Source organism: Bufo gargarizans, chromosome 9, assembly GCF_014858855.1.
Source record: "Bufo gargarizans isolate SCDJY-AF-19 chromosome 9, ASM1485885v1, whole genome shotgun sequence".
In the NCBI taxonomy this organism is placed as follows: Eukaryota; Metazoa; Chordata; class Amphibia; order Anura; family Bufonidae; genus Bufo; species Bufo gargarizans.
Window position 1 is genome coordinate 118327849 of NC_058088.1, and position 19530 is coordinate 118347378.

General features: G+C 42.2%; 1 protein-coding gene across 3 annotated transcripts in view; it reads right to left on the reverse strand.

Moving 5' to 3' along the window:
- GDPD2 (glycerophosphodiester phosphodiesterase domain containing 2) overlaps positions 1-19530 on the reverse strand; it is a 93363-nt gene that overhangs the window by 63878 nt on the left and 9955 nt on the right. Inside the window, exons 1-2 of one of the 3 annotated variants that reach the window (XM_044268795.1) lie at positions 9935-10191; positions 9748-9848 (exon numbers count right to left, since the gene is read on the reverse strand). In XM_044268795.1, coding sequence (XP_044124730.1) covers positions 9748-9843 — 96 coding nt within the window. In that variant the 5' untranslated portion in view covers positions 9844-9848; positions 9935-10191. Of the gene's footprint in view, positions 1-9747; positions 9852-9934; positions 10192-19530 lie in introns of those variants that run through there. The other 2 variants (XM_044268793.1, XM_044268796.1) reach the window with 2 other exon arrangements.

Consider the following 19530-nt stretch of genomic DNA (forward strand, 5'->3'; position numbering starts at 1 on the left):
AAAAAGTGGAATTTACAATGTTATCTCCTTTTTCTTTTAATTCTTGTGGAATACCTTAAGGGTTAACAAAGTTTGTAAAAATAAAGTTTAGTTTCTACAATGGTGTTATTTATGGGTGGTTTCCACTATGTAAGGCCTACTGCACACAAATGTTTCTGTTTTCCGTTTACGGAAAAAGACAACTTTTGCCATTTTTTTATACAAAGTTGGCATTTGACCGAGATATTATCTCACCCAGCATGGGTATATGTAAAATGACACCCTAAAACACATTGTCCAACTTCTCCTGAGTACGGCGATACCACATGTGTGACACTTTTTTGCAGCCTAGGTGGGTAAAGGGGTCCACATTACAAAGAGCACCTTTAGGATTTCACAGGGCATTTTTTACACATTTTGATTTCAAACTACTTCTCACACATTAGGGCCCCTAAAATGCCAGGGCAGTATAACTACCCCACAAGTGACCCCATTTTGGAAAGAATACACCCCAAGGTATTTCGTGATGGGCATAGTGAGTTCATGGAAGTTTTTATTTTTTGTCACAAGTTAGTGAAATATGAGACTTTGTAAGGAAAAAAATAAAATATAAAAAATCATCATTTTCCGCTAACTTGTGACAAAAAATAAAAAGTTCTATGAACTCACTATGCCCATCAGCGAATACCATAGGGTGTCTACTTTCTAAAATGGGGTCATTTGTGGGCGTTTTCTACTGTCTGGGAATTGTAGAACCTTAGGAAACATGACAGGTGCTCAGAAAATCTGAGCTGTTTCAAAAAGCGCAAATTCACATTTTTGTACCATAGTTTGTAAACGCTGTAACTTTTACCCAAACCATTTTTTTTCTTTTTACCCAAACATTTTTTTTTTACCAAAGACATGTAGAACAATATATTAAATTTGAGAAAAAATTATATAGAAATGTAGTTTTTAAAAAAAATATTACAACTGAAAGTGAAAAATGTCATGCTGCTGACAAAAAAAGGAAAAATGTCAGCAGCAATGAAATACCACCAAATAAAAGCTCTATTAGTGAGAAGAAAAGGAGGTAAAATTCATTTGGGTGGTAAGTTGCATGACCGAGCAATAAACTGTGAAAGTAGTGTAGTGCAGAATTGTAAAAAGTGTTCTGGTCATTAAGGGTGTTTAAGCTAGGGGGGCTGAGGTGGTTAAAATAAATGTTACTTTTTTTAAAGCATTAACTTTGATTTCTTTCAACATATTTTTGGTTATATGGCAAAGAAATTATTGCTTCGGGGAAGGGGGGGCGGGATCCAGGGGGGCCAAGTAAATTCTTGCCCAGGGTCCAATCAATATTAAAGACGGCCCAGCACTCAAGACCATTGCCAGTAAAATTTAAGAGGTGGGGTTTAAGGTCCTCTCCAGGTAGTATAGGGTACCATCTAAACTACTTTATTTCTTCCCTGGGGTCTCCCAGCTGTGTTGGTGATATGGAGAAGCCCGAAGAATGATCTTACTTATCTTCTGGGTGTGCCCTTTGATAGCCGGAAGTATGGCTTACCACATCCAAATTCACTTCAAGTTCTTCCTAAGACGCCTTCTTTCTGCTCCATCACTATAATATCCCTATGTGGTGCATCCATCCATCTGTGGTGCATCATCTGGTCAATAACACAAGAGCACGTACCCCTTGTCTATGGAAACAGATGTTGACCTCCACAATGGCGCTCTGGTTTAGTAAAATTCAGGAGGTCAAGAGAATGGAGGACCTAACTGCATCTGTGAGGGGTACACCTGCCAAATTTTATAAAACATGGCGACACTGGATATTGTTCCAGGGCTCTAAGGAGTTTACAACTTTGCTGGCAGCCTAACCAGGACAGGGTTACCACCCTTCCCTCTTTTTTTATTTTATTTAATACCATTCTCGTCCCTGACTTTCTAACTTTGTTCTTCCTTTATTCTTCTATCCCATCTTAATGTTCTAACCTTCATTAGGCATTATTACATATTTGTGTTGATTATGCCCAGGTCTTTGGTTTTGATAAATACATCAGTTTCACTAGATTGACTATTGACAGCATGCTCACAGCCGGGATCAGTGTTTTGAGGATCTGTGATTTGTGGACCAATACACATTGCAGTGTGTATGAGGACTAATACAGAGAAAAATGGTTACAAATTTCTCTAGGCTCTGTGACTTGGGTATATTATTTAATTAATCAAAAACACATATATAGATTTTTTTAAAGGGATTAGGGTACTTTCACACTAGCGTTTTTCTTTTCCAGCATAGAGTTCTGTCCTAGGGGCTCTATACCGGAAAAGAACTGATTAGGCATATCCCCATGCATTCTGAATGGAGAGCAATCCATTCAGGATGCATCAGGATGTCTTCAGTTCAGTCTTTTTGACTGTTCAGGACGGAGATAATACCGCAGCATGCCACAGTTTCATCTCCGGCCAAAAATCCGGAACACTTGGTGGAATTTTTTTTACATAGGAATGCATTAGTGCCGGATCTGGCATTCAAAATGCTGCAAGGCCGGATCCGTCCTTCTGGTCTGCTCATGCACAGACCGAAAAAAAATGTGAAAAAAAGAAATGCCGGATCAGTTTTTCCGGATGACACCGGAAAGACGGACCTGGCATTTCAATGCATTTGTAAGACGGATCTGGATCCTGATCAGTCTTACAAATACCATCAGTTGGCATACGTTTTGATGGATCCGGCAGGCAGTTCCGGCGACGGAACTGCATGCCGGATTCCTCTGCAGCAAGTGTGAAAGTAGCCTTAATATGTTCTGATATTCTGGTCTTCCTATACAGGATGTTCTTCCTGTACGTCCTATATACTGTTTAGTACATGGGCACTCTATGATATATATTACTGACGTACTGCTGCATGTTAATGTTTCTTTAATTTCCCATTTAAATATGTTTACTTTCGATATTATTGTGGTTGTTTTTCTATCAAATTTAGTGATTCTACAGTTGCTACATAGACCACACCTATAGAATCCTTTGAGATTTTCCCATGGTGTAATTATGGACCTTTCTTTCTGTCTTTTTATTTTTGGGGCTACTTGTAGTTCTATATTAGGGGCCCTTGTATACACTATAGGCAGGGCCGGTGCCACCATTAGGCGAATTAGGCGTTCGCCTAGGGCGCCCGCCTGCCGGGGGCGCCCTGGTGGGCTCCCCCTGTCTGGGGCTGCAGCCCTGGGCGAGCGGCTCTTGAGCCACCCCCAGCGCCATTACAGGGGGGCCAGGAGGTGGAGGTCCTTCTGAAATATGGCAGAGCAGGCATCTGCTTACCCTGATGGCAGGTGCCTGCTCTGCCAGTAAATAATCGGAGGAGAGGAGGCGGGCGGCAAGGGAGGCTGTTCTAGCAGCTCCCCACTCCTCCCTCGCGTGTCCTCTGTGATGCAGGAATATGACGTCATTCCGGCCCCAGCATACTAAACGGCGTGCTGGAGGACTGAGGAGCTGCACCACACTGGACCCCAGGGAGGTGAGTGTTTAAGTGTTTGACTAAGTGAGTGTCTGCCTGTGTGTGTGTGTATGTCAGTGACTGGGTGTCTGTCAGTAAATGTATGTGCGTCTGTCACTGAGTGTCTGTGTGTGTGTATGTCAGTGAGTGTATGTCTGTCAGTAAATGTATGTGTGTCTGTGTGTTTGTCAGTGAGTGTCTGTCAGTGAGTGTGTGTATGTTTGTCAGTGAGTGTCTGTCAGTGAGTGAGTGTCTGTCAGTGAGTTTCTGTGTGTGTGTGTTTCAGTGGGTAGGTGTATGTCTGTCAGTGAGTGAGTGTGTGTTTGTCAGTGAGTATGTCTGTCAGTGAGTCTCTGTGTACGTCATTCAGTGAGTGTCTGTGTGTGTGTCTGTCAGTAAGTGAGTGACATGAGGGGGCGGCAAAATGGATCTTTGCCTAGAGCGGCAAAAATCCTTGCACCGGCCCTGACTATAGGTGGTCTTTTTGGGATAGTTGTCGCCAATATTTTATCTTCTTGTAATAAATGCCAATGTTTTCTTATAATAGTGGATATTTTTTAATATTCCACATTAAAAGGCAATATTAATTTAGATGAATCTTCTATTTCTTTCCGCATTTTTTGTTTGATAGAATGTTTGTCTAATCTAATTCTCTTACTTTGTTTAGTGAATCCACTAATAGAGATAAGGGATATTTTTTCTCTAAAAATTGGACCTTCATGGACTCTGCTTCTGTTTTTAAATTGGTCGTCTTGTGTACCTTTTGAGTCGATGGAACTGGCTGAATAGTATATTTAGCAACCAACGAGGTAAATGATAGGTGGTATTTAATATGGAACTATTTTTTGCTACTGATTTTTGGCAAGTACTGCATATAAATTTCGGTCCCTTGACCTCTATATTGAGATCTAAGAACTGTATTGATTACATGCCCACATTTACATACAAATTTTTAATTGAACTGGTTATTGTTCAGATCCTCTATGAATGCCATTAGTTTCTCATACGTGTCTTTTCAAATTAAAATATCGTCGATATACCGTTGCCAGAGCACCAGACTCGTCCCCAGCCTATGTGTTATATCTACCTGTTCCCAAGCAGCCATAAATAGATTGGCATAGCTGGGGGCGAGTCTGGTGCCCATGGCGGTACCGGTCATCTGTAAATAATAATTGGATTTGAAATAAAAATTATTGTGGGTAAGAACGTACTTAAAGGGAACCTGTCATGTGGATATTTGATTATAATCTAACTAATTATATACAATCATTAACTACTAAAAAGTACCTTAGATGTATTCACTTACTGGTGTGACAGATGGTTACCTCATAATATACACACAAAGATGCCACATGCCACATGCTAATGAGCTGATTTGAGTCCAGCTTGATGTCAGGGAATCCAACGTTTTTTTAATTCAGAGCTATAGCCACTCCCCTGCCCACCTGCTGCTGATTCCTATGGAAAATAACTGTCAATCAGCAGCAGGTAGGTGGGGAGAGTCAGGAGCTCATGAATACTCAGGACTCATCATTATGAGCTGGAGCTTTTCAATACAAGATGTTGGCAGATTGACTGGGTCAATTAAAGAAAGTGACCCAGCATTTTGCTAAGAGAATCAGTCACTTATTTATGTTGCTCTTAGGACACCATAAAACTGGTGACAGGTTCCCTTTAATGTTATCCAATATAAAATGTACTTGTTCTATTTTTAAATCGTTTTTCTGAGTTAATATGTTGTGTTTCAAGCAATTTGCTCCGATAGTCACTGCTCGGGTTCCTCAGGAAGGCACTTTCCTTCTCAAGAATATTTACCTGTAATTTTGTTCTGGTCACTCGTAACTCTGTTCTGTGGGTCACTATAGCATGAATCAGCTCCACATGCATCACTACCTTGAAAGCATCCCATTCCATTATCGGATTAGAGGTACCCTCATTCTCATTACAGTAACTAGTAATTTCTTGGCGATTCTGAATCACTACTGGGAAAACATCTAGTAACCATATAGGGTTCAAGTGCCATCCTCTAGTAGGTGGGGTTATGGGCTGGGTTATCACCACTAATAAAGGGGCATTATATGAAATGGCACTGGGAAGATAATCACTGGCAGTTATACATGGCAGCAAATGCCAGATCAGTGTGGGAAAGAGAAGTGGTCATTACAGGGTGGCTGGAGAATTGCAATAAAGTGAGGTGTCAATGCCTCTATATCTTCACCAGATCATAAGCCTCTGCCCAGCACTGCAAGGATTTTTTATGTGCGGGTTGTGGATATAGGCGTGTGTCAACTGCGGTACTTTAAAAACCAGAAGAGTAGGTCCTGTCAATGAGAACTTAAATGCTTGCCATTCAAGGGGCTCCAGAGATCTTACTACCATTTAAACTCTGAGAACGAGTCCCAACCTGTGTAGGCCAAAAAAAAAAGTCCGAAAGCATATGTAATGCTAGCGTAAAGCATTATGAAACAGCAAACATAAGAAACTCCACTGAGTACTGGATAGCCATATACACGTCAGACTTTCAGGGTTCAGCGTGGACTGGTTGGAGTTTTTTGCCTAGCTAGTCAGATGCGTCCTCTGGAGTGGTGAAGAATCGTGTCTTCTCGCCGTCCTGTAGTCTCAATCTTGGGCGAACTTGGGTAAATTCTATTCTTTGTCACTGCACCTCAGTGGTGAAGTCTGGAAAATAGAAAAGTTCCTTTCCTCTACCGGTACATGGTGACACTGGATATTGTTCCAGGGCTTCCAAGGAAGGGGTTACCGCCCTTCCCTCCTGTTTTTGACTCCGATCTCCTCCCTGACTTTATAACTTTGTTCTTCCTTTATTCTTCTATCCTATGGCTATCTTAATGTTCTAGCCTTCATTAGGCATTATTACATATTTGTGTCGATTATTCCAAGGTCATGGGTTTTGATACATACTTAATTTGCGTTGTCCGTCACTGCACCTCAGAGGTGAAGTCCAGATAAAAGAAAAGGCTAGTATTTGCAAACTTGATTTCCCCCTTCTTATGCGTAGCAGCCAGAAAAGCATCTCTATCCCTATAGTTCAGGACCTTCATAACAAAGGACATGGTGCAGCTCCCACCAGCAGAGGTTTAACAGATATGTGGTGACAAGATAACCCTCAAACATGTTGGTTACAGTTTTCTGCATCCTCTGCTCTCCTGTAACACAGTTCATTTGCTGTTGAAGTGTGTGAGAAGCGTATCCCCCGGCGTATGCCACATCCTTCATATTACCTAATGTCTTCTCAACTTCACTGGTTCTATCCTTTATCTTGTCAATACATCTAAGAAAGTTCAGATAAGATTGCACGTGGTCGATCTTGGCTGTTAAATCCTTGGTTGACAACAGAGGAAAGCCAAGCAGTGCAAATGCTGCGGAGGTTGTGGATACTGCTAAAATGATGTCTACCATATCATCCGGTTAAGCAGTTATAACACCAGCAGGCGTGTACACTGAGCTAATTGTGCAGTCCACATGTTTAGCTTATATATGTAATCAGAAGCAGACCCCCAGACTAGGGATTTGTATAGAGCAGGAAATAAGGGTTAGCAAGAGTCCAACCTACTTCAGTTACTGGTGGGGCACCCCGTAGGCTATAATTCACAGCAAGTCTGCAGAATAGGCGCTTGTAAATTGTAGACAGTAAGGGGTTAAGTGAAAGGTTAATAAGAGCACCTTAAGATTAACAGCACATATGCAGGGCATGTTGGAGAGGGAGGTCACAGAGCAGGTTCTTCAGCCTTCACTGTCCATCAGAAGAGGGAGACTCTGTTAGGCTAATTCACCTGCAATGCAGATAACCAGCAAAGGGGTGAGAATGCCAGTGTCTGGAATGAGGTCAATATGGCACCCACCTATGAGATATAGCAGAGATTGTTCTCCAGCTCACCACACACAGTTTCTGAGGGTCAGAGATCCGGCTGTGTAAAGTGCAGAACGTCAGGAGAGTCGGGCACTGATGGCTACTTCCTGCCCTTTAGGCCCGGGTCTCCTACTCTTGTATGGGACAGAAAAATCCAAAGTGGGCAGTCTGCATCCACCTCAGTATCTCCAATTTTAGGATCAGAGCTCCCAGGTGATTAGATCAGCTTTAAGAAGGCAGATGATCCGGATATAAGCAGGATTCCACAGGCACTTAAAGCTAGCGTGTCCTTACTTCAGGTGCTCCAGGCCACGCTCCACCTGTAACCGATTTTTTTCCCCCCAATAAATTTTTGGATGTGGGGCAAAAAAACCTGCAATTCAGTTTTTTTCCCTCACTTTCGGATGCAGCAATACCAATTATGTTTATTTTTATAAATTTGATGAAAACATCTGTAAAGCGCTGTGGAATATGTTAGCATTATATAAGTGAGTAAAATAAATGTTACTGTTAAGGGGCTTGAACCTGTGATCATTTGAGCACTTGTACTTCTGTATTATCGTGAATAGCAATTTTACCGATATTCTATTATACCCTGCCACCCAGTGAATATATGACTAGAGTCCTGATTGGAGGAAAGAGGGAGCACGCTCCCTCTGTCTAACCACTCAGATGCCGTGGTCACTACTGACTGCCACATCTGAGGGGTTAATGGCTAGAAACTGAGCTATGAAGCTCCTGGTTCCACACCACATATGTAAATTATTGGTCATTAAGTACTATTTGGTCAGAAGAGGTCAAATAAACTAAATTGTATTGAGAGCATTAGGTGTTAAACTTGCACAGTATATTGAGCATGCCCACGGCATTTGGAGAAATGGTCACAATTGCCCCTTATCGCTCTACCTCATCACCCATTATGGCGCTACCTTTTCTCTACCCTTGTGCTTGTGGTTTGGAATTTTTAGCTGGCACCTGAATTTAAAAAAAAGTACTGTATATCAAAGTGGTTTTAGGTTAGTGCTGCCGTTAAAAGTCTCTGGAAACGGCTCTTCAGCCTGAGGGTACATTGCTGAAGTAGAATGTGCAGATGTCTCTGAAGAGGTCTTTCCGTATCTGAAGCACATGCATGTGGCTTATCTAGTTCTTGGAATGGCTGCCACACTTGTCCCTGCCATTTTTAAAGTTCTCTGTAAGAAAATGACGCGACATTGTGGTAGGTGTGGATTAAGAAAAAAAAAGGAAGAAGTCATATTTGTCCTTAATACTTTTTCTTTTTTATGATCCACTACTGATTTTTAATTCAAAAACTGCATCTAAGAAAGTGAACATGTGGCAGCACTCTTACTGAAGCTGCCGTGCGTTCGCAATCTGAATAATATAAGACTCATCTTGTTTATTCATTTTTGGCTTCCACATTTGCCCACAAAAATAACGTCTGCCTGGAATTTTTTGCTAAGTTTTACAAAAATACAAAACAATTGGTCTGCATCGCTGGATCTGTGGCTTTATAATGGACTGCAAATAATCAGCTCCGATACATTTGTAACAACTATACAATTAATCTAAGGCCACATGCACGTGATCGTAGCCTGTTTTGCCGTCCGCAAATTGCAAATCCACAAAACACAGAGACTGGCTGTGTGCTGAATGGAATGTCCAACCCATAATAGAACAGTCCTATCCTTGTCCGTAATACGTACAAGAATAGGACATGTTCTATTTTTTTTTGCAGGTGCCGCTGAATGGACATACAGATGCGGGCAACACACTGTGTGCTGCCCACATCTTTTTCGGGACAATTAAAGTGAATGGGTCGGACCTAATCCAACCCACAAAACATGGGGATCAGACACTAACTAAAACAACGGTTGTGTGCACGAGTCTACAACTTGCTGTCACCTAACATTTTTAGAGCTGTGATTTAGCTGTAACAACACGGCGAAGTTGCGTATTGGGTAAAAGTGTGCAACTTGTGACACAAAATCCATCAAGTCTGGATGTTTTGAGACTGTCCCATCACAGTATGTCGTGTCTCATATTGTGGCATCATTGATAATCATTATCAGCCTCAGTTTTATAAAACAAGCCATGGATGGATATATAATAACGTATACATTACTAGCCATGCAGACAACAGTGCAGAATATCATCTAGAAGTCAAACACATGACAAATAACACATAACAAGCACATGGAGCGCAGCACGCATGACCACCTCTATATTAGAAGGGAGGACAAAGACTCCCCATACTTGTGATAAGCAGGGGTCCCTGCGGTCAACCCCCTCCCTGATCAGACATTTATCACCTATGGACAGCTGATTAGTGTTCATTATGAGACAACCCCTTTAAGATACAAAGAACCTCCAGAACTAAAACTGCATTATCTTCAGAACAGATACAATTGTAATGACTTACTGTGCTTTGAATCTCCCTCTTGACTCTTTCACAGGAGCAGCTATAAAAGCACCTTAAGCAAACAGAGCATGATGAGCAGCAACTGCGCCGAGGCATCTTTTCTGCTGATAGAAGGAAATAAGTAAGGTTTAATGGTTGTAATTTCCATATGACAGAAGAGAATGGTTACAGGTAGGACCTCACTCACACTCAGCCCAGTATCATCGCCAGTCACAGCGTGACAAGACTTCTGCTGGTGCAGATCAAAAAAAGAACTTTACAGAACAAGTTAAACCAGACTGGGAGGGTCACAAGCAAAAATGTGACAATAGTCCAAGGAAGCCCCTCTCCTGTGTGCGAGACAATACAAATATAAGGAAGACCCACTGCAGCCTATGTTTGCCTTATGAAGTCCGTCATCTGTGTTCTTAAGAGGAGGACACTAAGAAGAGACTGACTAATAGCCTAGAGCTGACTGGAATGGTTAGGAATGCATGTTTTGGCGTGATGGTACAAGGTGGCTCAATACTGCTGTGCGTCATTATGACCTGAAGACATTTCTACCTAGACATCAAGAAGATCACACTCAGTTTCTGTAGAACATCAAAATGTAGTAAACCCATAAAAATATTCCAAATGAAAATGCCATGTACTCTCCACACCCCGCCCATGGAGACAAATCTAGGGATTCACATTCTGACCTTACAGCTATAGTATTTTGTGGCTTAGTCAAGGGTGTCATCCCTTCTTTAGAACTCAGCATCCAGCTCATAAAATGTGCAGATATTTTAAGATACAAGTAGTAAATTGTTTAGGCCTTGTCCACAGTTGTGACATGGCTGGTCCTGAGAAGAAAAGAAGTAACACACCACTTAGCATGAAAAGAACCCAAAGATGCCAGACCATGGTTGAGTGTACTTACTGTCCACAGAAATGGATCACACAAGAACACTATGGGGCAGATTTATCATTGGTTTATACCACTTTTATGGCTATAATTTGTGGCTTTTCACACTTATGTAAGCTGTCAAGAAAAATGGGTGGGGCTTAGTAGAAAATTGTGTGAAACCGGTAAATTGAATGAGTGGGGCTTAGCGGGAAGAGGTGTGACACAGGGGTAAATTAATAGTGGAAATCTACACAAGCTCATAGCTGGCATACATTTAAATTCTTGACGCACAACCTCCCAGAAGATGCACAATTTATTAAAGGGGTTGTCAGGTATCAGGATGCAACTGATGTGTGTGGTGGGTGTCGAGAGTGAGACCCCCACCAATCTAAAACAGATGACCTATCCTGATAAGTCATCAATTTCATGAAAACAAAAATATCCCTTTAAATATTGCAGCCCCAGGAGACTTCATAAGGCCCCAGGCTGTCACAGCACAAAAACGGCTCCTGCGATCCTGTAGTGCGGGAGCAGTATGACACCAAAATGACCACTCAGATGCTGTGGTTGCAAGTCAGTGCGGTGTAAAACAGTAGGTACCCACTGACTATGGTGCCCACATAACTACTGAGCAGCCGCCATTGCTAAAGACCAGACATCGGCTGTACATGTATGGTGGATGTTGGGAGTGGGTTAAGCGGGTGCCCCAGGATTTAAAGGGAACCTGTCACCAGGATTTTGTGTAAAGAGCTGAGGACATGGGTTGCTATTACCGCTAGCACATCCGCAAATTAATCTGAGAGGAGTCCTGTATGTGTGATGAGTCAGGGACAGGACTCATCTCAGGTTAATTTGCATATGTATCAAATCGTTTTTTTTACACAATAAAAGCACACAGAGCTATGAGGACTGGGTATTGCGGATGTGCTAGCGGCCATCTAGCAACCCATGTCCTCAGCTCTATACACAAAATCCCGGTGACAGGTTACCTTTAACAATTGATGACCTATCCCTAGGATAGATCATAAATATCAGTCTGTTGTTCGGTAGAAGCCTTGGTGCTGCAAATAGGCTCCGCAACTGCACAACTCTGCCCACTATGTAGTGCACGGAGCTGGTCATCGCTGTGCCTCTCCCATGCATTTCGGTAGGGGCAGCACTACAGTAACTAGATCCATCCACTACACGATGGACGGAGCAGTGTAGTTCCGATGCCGGAGCAACTCCCAAACAGCTGATCAGTGGAGGTGCAGGGTGTTGAACCCCGCCAATCTGATATTTGACCTAATCTAAGGATACGTCATCAACTATTCTCTTTAAACTATTCTGGAACTCTGTAGGCCAACTGTACTGAAAACTGGAAAAGACACCACAAAAATACTAAACCATTAGACAAACACTTTTTTTATAACAAATATTTTTGCATACATGACCACCACAGGGCAGTGCAGAAGCTGCTGTCAAGGGTGCAGGCAGGTAAGGTACCTTTTTAATATAAATGGCCTAAATTCACCTGTAGAGGTTTCCAAGGATGTGCATTAGCCCAAAAACATAATGGGGCACATTTACCAAGACCGGCTTTTTATGACGAGGTGTGTGCCTCATCAGAAATTAGGCGCATCTGTGGCAGTCCTTGCAGCTGGTGTGAAAAATTTGCCAGCTCCTGGATGTCCTTGTTTTTTTGCTAACATGTACACCTGTTTCCAGGCGGCATGCCCCCATCACATCCAACTGGTGGACATGTATTAAAACCGGCAGTGCAACTAAATACTGTCACGCGGCTGGTTAAAAAAGGGGACTTGTAACTATTTTACTACTAAAATAGTCACAAGACCCTTAGTGACCCAACGAACACCAGTTATGTGCCTTGTAAGGGCTCATTCAGATGGCAGTAGTGCTTTGCGGATCCGCACATTGCTGCAACCATAATAGAAAATACCTATTCTATCTTTTCCGCGGAGCCGTGGAACGGAATCACGTATACGGACAGCACACAGTGTTCTGTCCGCATCTTTTGCAACCCCATTGAAATGAATGGGTCCGCACCCGATCCGCAATACGGCCGTCTGAATGAGCTCTTAATGAGATCAGAGCAATCAGACTGGTCCAATCTGAAGCTCAAATAAATGTACATTACAAAGATGGCAGGAGCAACAGCTTGTCAGAACACATAGCATACCAACCCCCCAATATATGGGTTTTCAAAGAGCAACATAAGCATGGGAGTTTTCCAGTCAGGCTCTATTCACACTGGGGAGATTACACCAGTTTTGATAAAAGGAAAACAGGCTTACTTCCCCATAGCAACCAATCAGATTCCACCTTTCATTTTTCAGCACTCCTTTTCAAAATGAAAGGATGAATCTGATTGGTTCATCCCTTTGATAATCCTCCCCCGCTGTGTCTTCAGTGCACATCTGTAGTATAGAGCAGGAACGCTCCTGATGCACACATGATACGTATCCATTGGCCTCAATTCACCCAATGATGGCTTTTTATGGTACAGTAAAGAACAGTCCACTGTGCTTTTCTATGCAGACACACAGTATGTCCTCACTGGCCACTGATACACCAATCAGCCATAACCTAAAAACCCTCCTGCCTAATATTGTGTAGGTCCATTTATGCCACCAAATCACTCGGAGAGGCATTGGGTCCACAAGACCTCGGAAGGTGTCCTGTGCTATATGGCACCAAGATGTTAGATCTGTTAAGTCCCGGTGGCGCCTCTATGGATCGGGCTTTGGAGGCCAGGTTGACATCTTTGTCATGTTCCTTACACCATTCCTGGACAGGTTTTACAGTGTGGAAGGACGCGTCGTCCTGCTGAAGGAGACCACTAACTACCATTAAGGAATACTGTCTAGGTGGGTGGCGTGTGTCAAAGTCACATCCACAGCAGAATTTGCCCCTCAAAGTCAGATTTTACACATTTTTCCACTTTATAGCACGACAACAAGAACTGACTGTTCACTGGCTTCCTAATATATCCCACCTCATGGCCTCAGGTGCCATTGTAATGAGAATCAATGATATTCAATATTTTTATGTTATGGCTGGTCAGTCAGTGCATAGTCACAGAAATATCTGCACCTAATGTGACAGGCAAGTCCTGGCTTTATATCACAGCACATTCCCCAACCGGCTTCTCAGGGTACTGCCGAGGGGATGCACGTCCTGTCACCAGCTTCCTTTTCCTTTACTTACAGTAGTATTGGTGCGGGTGTGATATTCTTTGTATTTAACCATTACATTACAAGGAATGAGGAACTTCACAAGCCCCCCTAGGCAAATACAGGAACGGACAAGTATCCACAGCTACTGTGCTGCATAATTGTAAGAACAAGGCCGAATTATTTGCTGCTAATTCTCACAGTTTTATGTGTTTTTGTCATATTTAATAAAGACATTTTACTATTTTCAATACGGAGGTTGTGTTTACTTGATATCGGTTATGGTGATTTAGCATTTAAAATGTCTCTGTCCGAATTTTGTTATTTGGTGCTTTAACATATAGGACATGACAATCTCATTCTAAGGGCTCATGCGCACACATCATATAGGACATGACAATCTCTTTCTAAGGGCTCATGCGCACAAACATATTTTCTTTCCGCTTCCGTTCCATTTTTTTGCGGACCGCATTCGGAACCATTCACTTCAATGGGTGTGCATTCCGTTTCCGTATTTCCATTCCGCAAAAAAAGTAGTGCATGTACTATTATTGTCCACAAATCATGGTTCGGGGCCCCATTCAAGTCAATGGGTCCACAAAAAATACGGAATGAACACGGAACGCATCTGTATGTCATCTGTATTTTGCGGATCCATACTGTAGAAATGCTATGCCCAGCCCATATTGCTCATGTGTTTGGTGATTAATAAGTTACTGTTTCTGATCCGCAAAAAACGGATCACATACAGAAACCATATGGATATGTTTTGTGGAATAACGGAACGGAACAGGACTTAAATCAGAGGGAAAAAAAACTCAGATACGGAAAGGATCTGTGAAAATGGACCGCAAAACAACATCTCCCCCTGTAACTATCACAGCTTCTAACAGTATATATGGTTGTGGCAGTTGAAGGATGGAACTGAGACCAGCTCAGTGATTTCTTAAAGTGGACAGAGAAAGGAAAAAAAGAACAAACAGCAGGTGGCGCTATATATCATTTTTAATCACATACAATTACAAAAGTATTCAGCTAGAGGTGCTGGTTTGAAATAGTAGAATATTTTTTGTAGTACAACTCATTTTAATCGGGTTATCCCGCCTCGCTGTTTCTACGTCCCTAGGTGCCCAGGACTTCGGAAACAGCCAAGCGACTCCCATCGTAGTAAATAGGAGCTACACTAACATAGCAGAACAAACTACGCTGCTGTTCCCGAAACTCCAGGAGTAAGCTGATAAGCTGCGATATCATCTATTGTGAATGGTGCATCCTGTATTATCTACACAGAGGTGTTACTTGTCTTTGCAATTCTGCCTGTGGTGATAGTGATAATGTCTACTGAAAATGTACCTGTACAGAACAGGAAATCGTCAACTGAAACTGATTGACTGCATTTTAGATGCTGTCCAGATCACAGCAATGGCCTCTGCTTAGCGTGTAGGCTAGAAAAAGCTCCTGATGTCCCATGTGCTAATCATGTCCATCGGGCTCCACTTACCAAACAGACGCCAAAGTATAATGTTAGCATCCATAAGGCCAGTATACGCGGGTATGCTGAGGAAAAGGGGTATGGAATAGGAAAGTAGGCTACACTGTTGTATACACTGGTATCCAGTAAAAGCCTATCTTACCATGGGACCCACCGGCCAACTTATCCCACTGTATGCCTATAGAGCGGGGTGTGTCACAGTGCTCGGTCTCAGTGGTGGTAGCTTGGAACTGAACCCGAGTTCAGGAAATGGTTTTGTACAGTACAAATTCATTTATGCGAAGTCTCGCGAGACTTGAAGCAATAACTTCGACTCATCGGAGCCAATACATTCTAATACTGTATGGAGCTCCTGCTCCGTACATTATTAGAACAAAGTTTTATGCGAATCGACTTCGGATGTTTCATCCAAAGTCCATTCACTCATCCCTAGTGATCAACATCAGGTATGTTCAACTGAATAGGAAGGAGCCCACATAGGAGTGAATGGGAGGACGTGATTACAGCAGCTCACTGCTGTAGTTGTGACAGCGAGTGTTGAGGATGGGTTGAGACGTATGCATATATATATCCATACATGCATGAAAATAAGTGCGTGCATGTGTGATATATATGCATGCACTGGCTGCCACATCATAGGATGATGTGCGCAGGTGTGCCCAGCATCTGCACACGTCTGCCCCTAGTGGTCCACAGGGACTCATTGTGGCCCCTGTGGAAAATATGTGCCCTCAAATAGGTATTTGTATATATATATATATTTATATATATATATATATATATATATATATATATATATATATATGTGTGTATATATTTTTATATGTAGAGGGAAGTGTATTCAATTCAACTCTTATCAACAGTTCATCCCCATGTTTAGAGTAAAACTTGTGCTGTTAGCCTGTAGGATAACAGCTGATTAATATCTAGTCCTCTTTTGTTCAGGCCCCAAACAATCAGACTCTCTGGCACCGTTCGTCAGGGGGCTTTCTAACCAAAGACATCATAAACCTGTTTTCAACACCTCTGCCCCATGGCCATGCCCCTACTCCCAGCATTTTGGGACTGGGGGGAGGACTCTGGGGATTTGAGGAAGGCACACTATGATGTCACATGCCTGATGAGGGGGGAGGTGGGCTGTTTCTGTGGCTGATATAGGAGCCCCAAGCTAGGAAGAGGGTCTCTTGCAGCCAGACTAGAACCAGAGACACATGGGAGAGAGCAGCTCCATGACAACCACCTGGAAAAGGACTACTAACTCTGGAAGCCTTAAGGCCTCGTGCAATATGCAGGCACCGGCCATGTGCTGCCCGCATTACGGATGTGTACCTATTCACTTGAATGGGTCCGCAATCCGGAGTTATGGTGCGGAACGGAGGCACGGAACCCCATGGAAGCACTACAGAGTGCTTCCGTGGTGTTTCTGTCTGTGCCTCCACACCGCAAAAAATAGAACCTGTACTATTTTTTTGAAGTGCGGACGGATCACGGACCTATTCAAGTTTTTTAATATAACAAGAAAAACGGTCCAGCTTCACTGAAGATACTTGAGGCTTTATTTAAATCCCGTGCAGATAAAAACCAACATACAGCAATGCAGAAAATCGACCGGTTTCTGATCACTACAAGTACGGATCCTTAGTCATGATGTCAAGATAGACTGCTTAAAATGAATACCATATTTGATGTGGATAATAAAGACATGCAGGATACTCTGAATTTGAAGATTCAAATGTCATCCCTGGAAAAACTGCTCACTAAGGAGATGAGAACCTGGTGGGATTTAACATCTTTGAGGCACATCATGACTAAGGATCCGTTCTTGTAGTGATCCGAAACCGGTTGATTTTCTGCATTGCTGTATGTTGGTTTTTATCTGCATGGGATTTAAATAAAGCCTCAAGTATCTTCAGTGAAGCTGGACCGTTTTTCTTGTTATTTTGGAACTTGCTGTGCACCAAGGTTCAGGACGAGGTCCGGGCTCCTGGTTCCCTGTGGATGAGCGCGACATTTTCCAGTGTTGTTATTCAAGTTTTTTAGAATATTACGAATATTCTAAAAAGCGAAGTTATAGCAATATAGCGAATATTCGTAAAATACACATATAGACTGCAATTTAGATAATATAGTGCTATAGCAATTTTTTAACAGTGTACATATTTTCCAAAACTGAAGTTCAGAAGAGGCAAAAATAAATTAGACAAAAAAAAAGATTATAGCACTATATTAGCTAAATTGCAGTCTATATGTGTATTTTACAAATATTCGTAATATTGCTCTAACTTCGTCTTTTAGAATATTCGTAATATTGCTCTAACTTTGTCTTTTAGAATATTCGTAATATACACGTAAAATACACATATTAGCCTAGCCATAGTCATAGGAATGTTGCCTTATACTGTCAAAAGAAAAATCGCAATACGCAGATAATTAAATTGTATATTATTCGCAATAAATAGAATAATGACGAATATTCGATTTCAACGAATTATCGCGAAATCGAATATGGCACCTCCCGCTCATCACTATGTGCAACAAATATTGTCACAAAATAGGGGTAGTGAAACAATTTTACACATAAAACTGTTAGTAAATGACCCTCACTGACTGTGTGAGAGTGGCCAATGCTATGCAGCACCATGCATGGTAAAATCACAGGATAACGTGGCCTCAGAGTTTTCCTTTTCGACCACTGCTGAGAATCCCACTTTGAGTCACTGCGTTACCTTACCACCCATACAGGATAGGTTTTTCTCCGCTCCAGTCCTCAGGGACCCGCAGCAGGTCATGCTTTCAGACTTGAATAGTTGCAATTGTAGACGAGACCCAAAAATTACCACCTGCTGGGTTTCTTTCAGAATTGAAATTGAGAAATGCGCAACCTGCACATGTTGCGGAATATGTGCGTTTTTTCTGCGCTGACTTGCAGAAAAACCGCAGTGTAGTACTGTACCAGCAAAGTGTACAGAAATTTGAGTGGATCTTATTTGCATTTATCTGCACCCATGTGCATCTGGCCTTAAGATGGTTAATAAACAATCTCCCATTTACTAAAATTCTGTTCAAATTGATTAAATGAAACTAGAGGAAAAAAACTATTGAAATGAATGGAACAATAACCAGGGAGTCTCTATAAAGTCTCATTCACACGTCCGTGTCCGTGCTGAAATCCATGAGCAGGTGGTCAGTGATGCATCCATGAGGATGTCCATGAAGGATCCGTGTTTGGTCCATGTGTCCGTTTTTTGCTGTCCAGGTGCCATCCGTGTTTCACGGACTCTGAACAGCTGTAAAATAATCTTCAAAGCATCTCTTCTTAATGATCCGCCAAACACGGATGGCATCTGTGGTTTTTATGGACCCATAGACTATAATGGACTTGATGGATCTGTGAACACGGACAAAATAGAGCATGCATCCGTGCTAAAAACACGGACCGTGCTAAAACCCTGACATGTTGTTTTTCTCGGCCTCCGTTCCGTTTTTTTTTTTTGCGGATAGGATGGGGACCCATTCATATCAATGGGTCAGCAAAAAAATGCTGATAGTTCATCCGTTTGTGTTCCGCGTCCGTTGTCCATGTTTCCCTTCAGTAAAAAAAAATAGTGCATGTCCTACTTTTTTCACATTTGCGGACAAGGATAGGCATTTATTACAAGGGATCTGTGGAAAAAAAACGTATCCTCCCCAAAAAACGGATGCCGCATCTGTTTTTTTGGGCGGCCGCACAATTTGCGGACGCAAAAAAACAACTGTCATGTGCATGAGGCCTTAAGCAAAAAAAAAAGAAACAGAATACGGCCTCATGCACACGACAGTGTTTTTTCACTGTCAGTGATTTGGCTTCAGTGGTCCGTGTCCGATTTTGCTTGAGTTGTGTCTCCTTGTGTCTTCCTTTTTTTTTGTCTGACAGGGGAAAAAAAGGAAGGTTAATGAAAAGTGTAATTTTATTGCACCAAAGGACACGGACACAGATGACATACCAGTTGTGCATCCGTTTTTTTTGACTGACCCATTGACTTGAATGGGTCCGTCCTCCGTTTTCCACTGACAAGAATATTTTTTTGACGGACTGGAACCACGAATCACGGATGCAGAGAAAAAACGGAGGACTATAATTTTTTTTTCACAGCTCTATAGAAATGAATGGGACCTCCGCTAAACTGTGAAAAATGACGGAATGGACGCGGATGCACACAACGGTCGTGTGCTTGAGGCCTAAGGCCTTTTTCACACAGTGAATCAATGAC